Genomic DNA, 2035 nt, shown 5'->3' with positions numbered 1-2035 from the left:
GCACATTTGGCATGATAATGCTCTTTGCCAAAAATGTGACGCGAATCCTAACCTAACATCATTTTCTATTGGCGGGTGACATTGCAGTTTCACGCGATGCGCAAGCAAAGTTTTATTCCAATATTTAAGTGGGAGAAATAGCGGACAGGAGCTCTGCCCACCGCCTGCAATCGTGTGTGCTATTCATTAACCTCCCTTGCCGTTTGGCAGACTCCTCCAAATAAAGTCAGGTCGCACAGCTATATAAGTATATAGTTTTCCCAGAGTTACATATAGCCAATCTTGATATAACTTGTATCATATCTGCTCTGTTATTCATATTTGCAGAGTACCTCGTCGCTGCGGTCGAACTATCATCACCGTTGTGTTCCGTGTTCAAATCTCGGGGCCGTCTTTCAATCATGTCTGCCACACTCACAAAGCGCTGCCGGGAGCCGGAGGCTCTGCCGGACTCCTCTGACGTCCGGGAGTCCAAACGCTCTTTCAATGGCATTGGCGAAGAAACGGATCTGTCTCGGCATTTGCCACTGTTAGACGAAACCGTAGCAGAAAATCAAGAAGTCAATGAAGAATGCGCTTCCAGTGAGGATTATGTAGTTGGTGTGATGAGAAGCGTGGAGGAAGAGATCAGCGCGACGTTTTCGACTTTTTGTGCACCAATCTCGGGGGATAATTCGTCGTCCTACGATATTTATAGCGTCCATGAGGGCGAAGCTCTAGTTTCGGACTCAGGTATTGATCTGTGTTACCTCCTCGACGCTTCAGATGACGAGCTCGGCATTCCGTCGTACCCCGTTCTGGACTCTAAGGACGAGGTCTGTGAACCTTCTGAGGAGACCTTCACCACCGAGGGTTTGTCCGAGACCCCCAATCTGAAATGGCAGGGTGAAAATTGGGATTTCGTAGACGAATTTCAAAATTATCAACAGTTACAGATGGGAAGATTGCAGTTGTCGACGATCAGGGGCAGATTGCAGTTGTCGACGATCATAGGAAAACTCTCCGCAAATTCTCCGTTGCCCGTCATACTTTTCAACTCGCATATCTCTCCCCGACCAGAATCTCAAACATTTATTTATTCATTCCAGTAATAATAATGAGTGAATGAATGTTTGAGATGTGATCAGGGGCAGATTGCAGTTGTCGATCATGAGGCTTCAGATTATGAGAAAACAAAAATTCTCTGCACTTTTGCTTTCCAATCCCATGCACGTCCTGCCTTTCTTGCTTAGTGGAGTTGCAACGCTCTTTTTATTGCAATATTTCATAGTTTCAGTTGATTCAGCACGCACAGTTAACTCAAGCTAACGCTCCTCTTCTTATTGCGATATTTCAGCACCCCAGTTAACTCTCCCTCGGCTGCCTGCTACTTGGAGTATAATTTTAGTTAATTTGAGATAATGTCATGAATGCGCTATGCTTGGAATTAAGCTTCTATTCGGAGCATGCTTTGAATTAATTTGGAGCATATTTTGAATGAATTAATTTCATGCATGCATATTCGAATTCCAACTGATACTTTCGAATTACTTCCATGCATGCATGCACCTCATGCTTTGGAATTAGTTCCATGCAACTCCCACTGTTCTTGATGTGTGTAGTTCGATGCCGTCCAACCAACCTAAAAGTATTTCGATAATAAAATACTAGTTTACACAAATATTAAAACAATTAATTGTTTTTATAAGCGAGGACAATTTGAATCTGTGTTGTAGGTTGAAAAGGGAATGTTATACAATATTAACTAAACTAAACTAAAATGTTGATGACCAAAGTTAATCTTAAATATATATTAATTAAAATACCTAAATTTAAAATGTATATATTAATCAAACAGAGAGACATGGCCTCACTCGATCCAGATTTGTTAGCCATTAGATACATACAAAAGAGAACTAAAAGTAGCTAGAAAAATTATTTAGCTTCATGTCTAGAGCCCACCAAGTACAAAACTCGTTAAAAAACAGAAGAAAACCTACTTGCTTCATCACATATTTCCTTCATTTTTGTCATTTAACTAATCACCATGATAACC

The 2035-nt window shown here is 41.2% G+C and overlaps 1 protein-coding gene across 1 annotated transcript; it reads left to right on the top strand.

Moving 5' to 3' along the window:
- The first annotated feature begins 401 nt into the window (after window positions 1–401).
- LOC149235005 (uncharacterized) lies at window positions 402–1091 on the top strand. Its single transcript, XM_089368430.1, has one exon. It carries the CDS (start codon window positions 402–404, stop codon window positions 1089–1091), a length of 690 nt encoding a protein of 229 aa, XP_089224556.1.
- The last annotated feature ends 944 nt before the right edge of the window (window positions 1092–2035 follow it).

The sequence above is a fragment of the Pinus tabuliformis genome, chromosome 8, assembly GCF_031772625.1.
Source record: "Pinus tabuliformis cultivar Carrire ecotype Pingquan chromosome 8, CPIR1, whole genome shotgun sequence".
Classification (NCBI taxonomy): domain Eukaryota; kingdom Viridiplantae; phylum Streptophyta; class Pinopsida; order Pinales; family Pinaceae; genus Pinus; species Pinus tabuliformis.
The sequence above is the reverse complement of the archived record's forward strand: the minus strand, read 5'-3'. Positions and strand labels throughout refer to the sequence as shown.

Excerpts from the sequence above, each read along its gene's own strand:
- LOC149235005 (XM_089368430.1), top strand. The coding sequence starts at position 402 with ATGTCTGCCACACTCACAAAGCGCTGCCGGGAGCCGGAGGCTCTGCCG.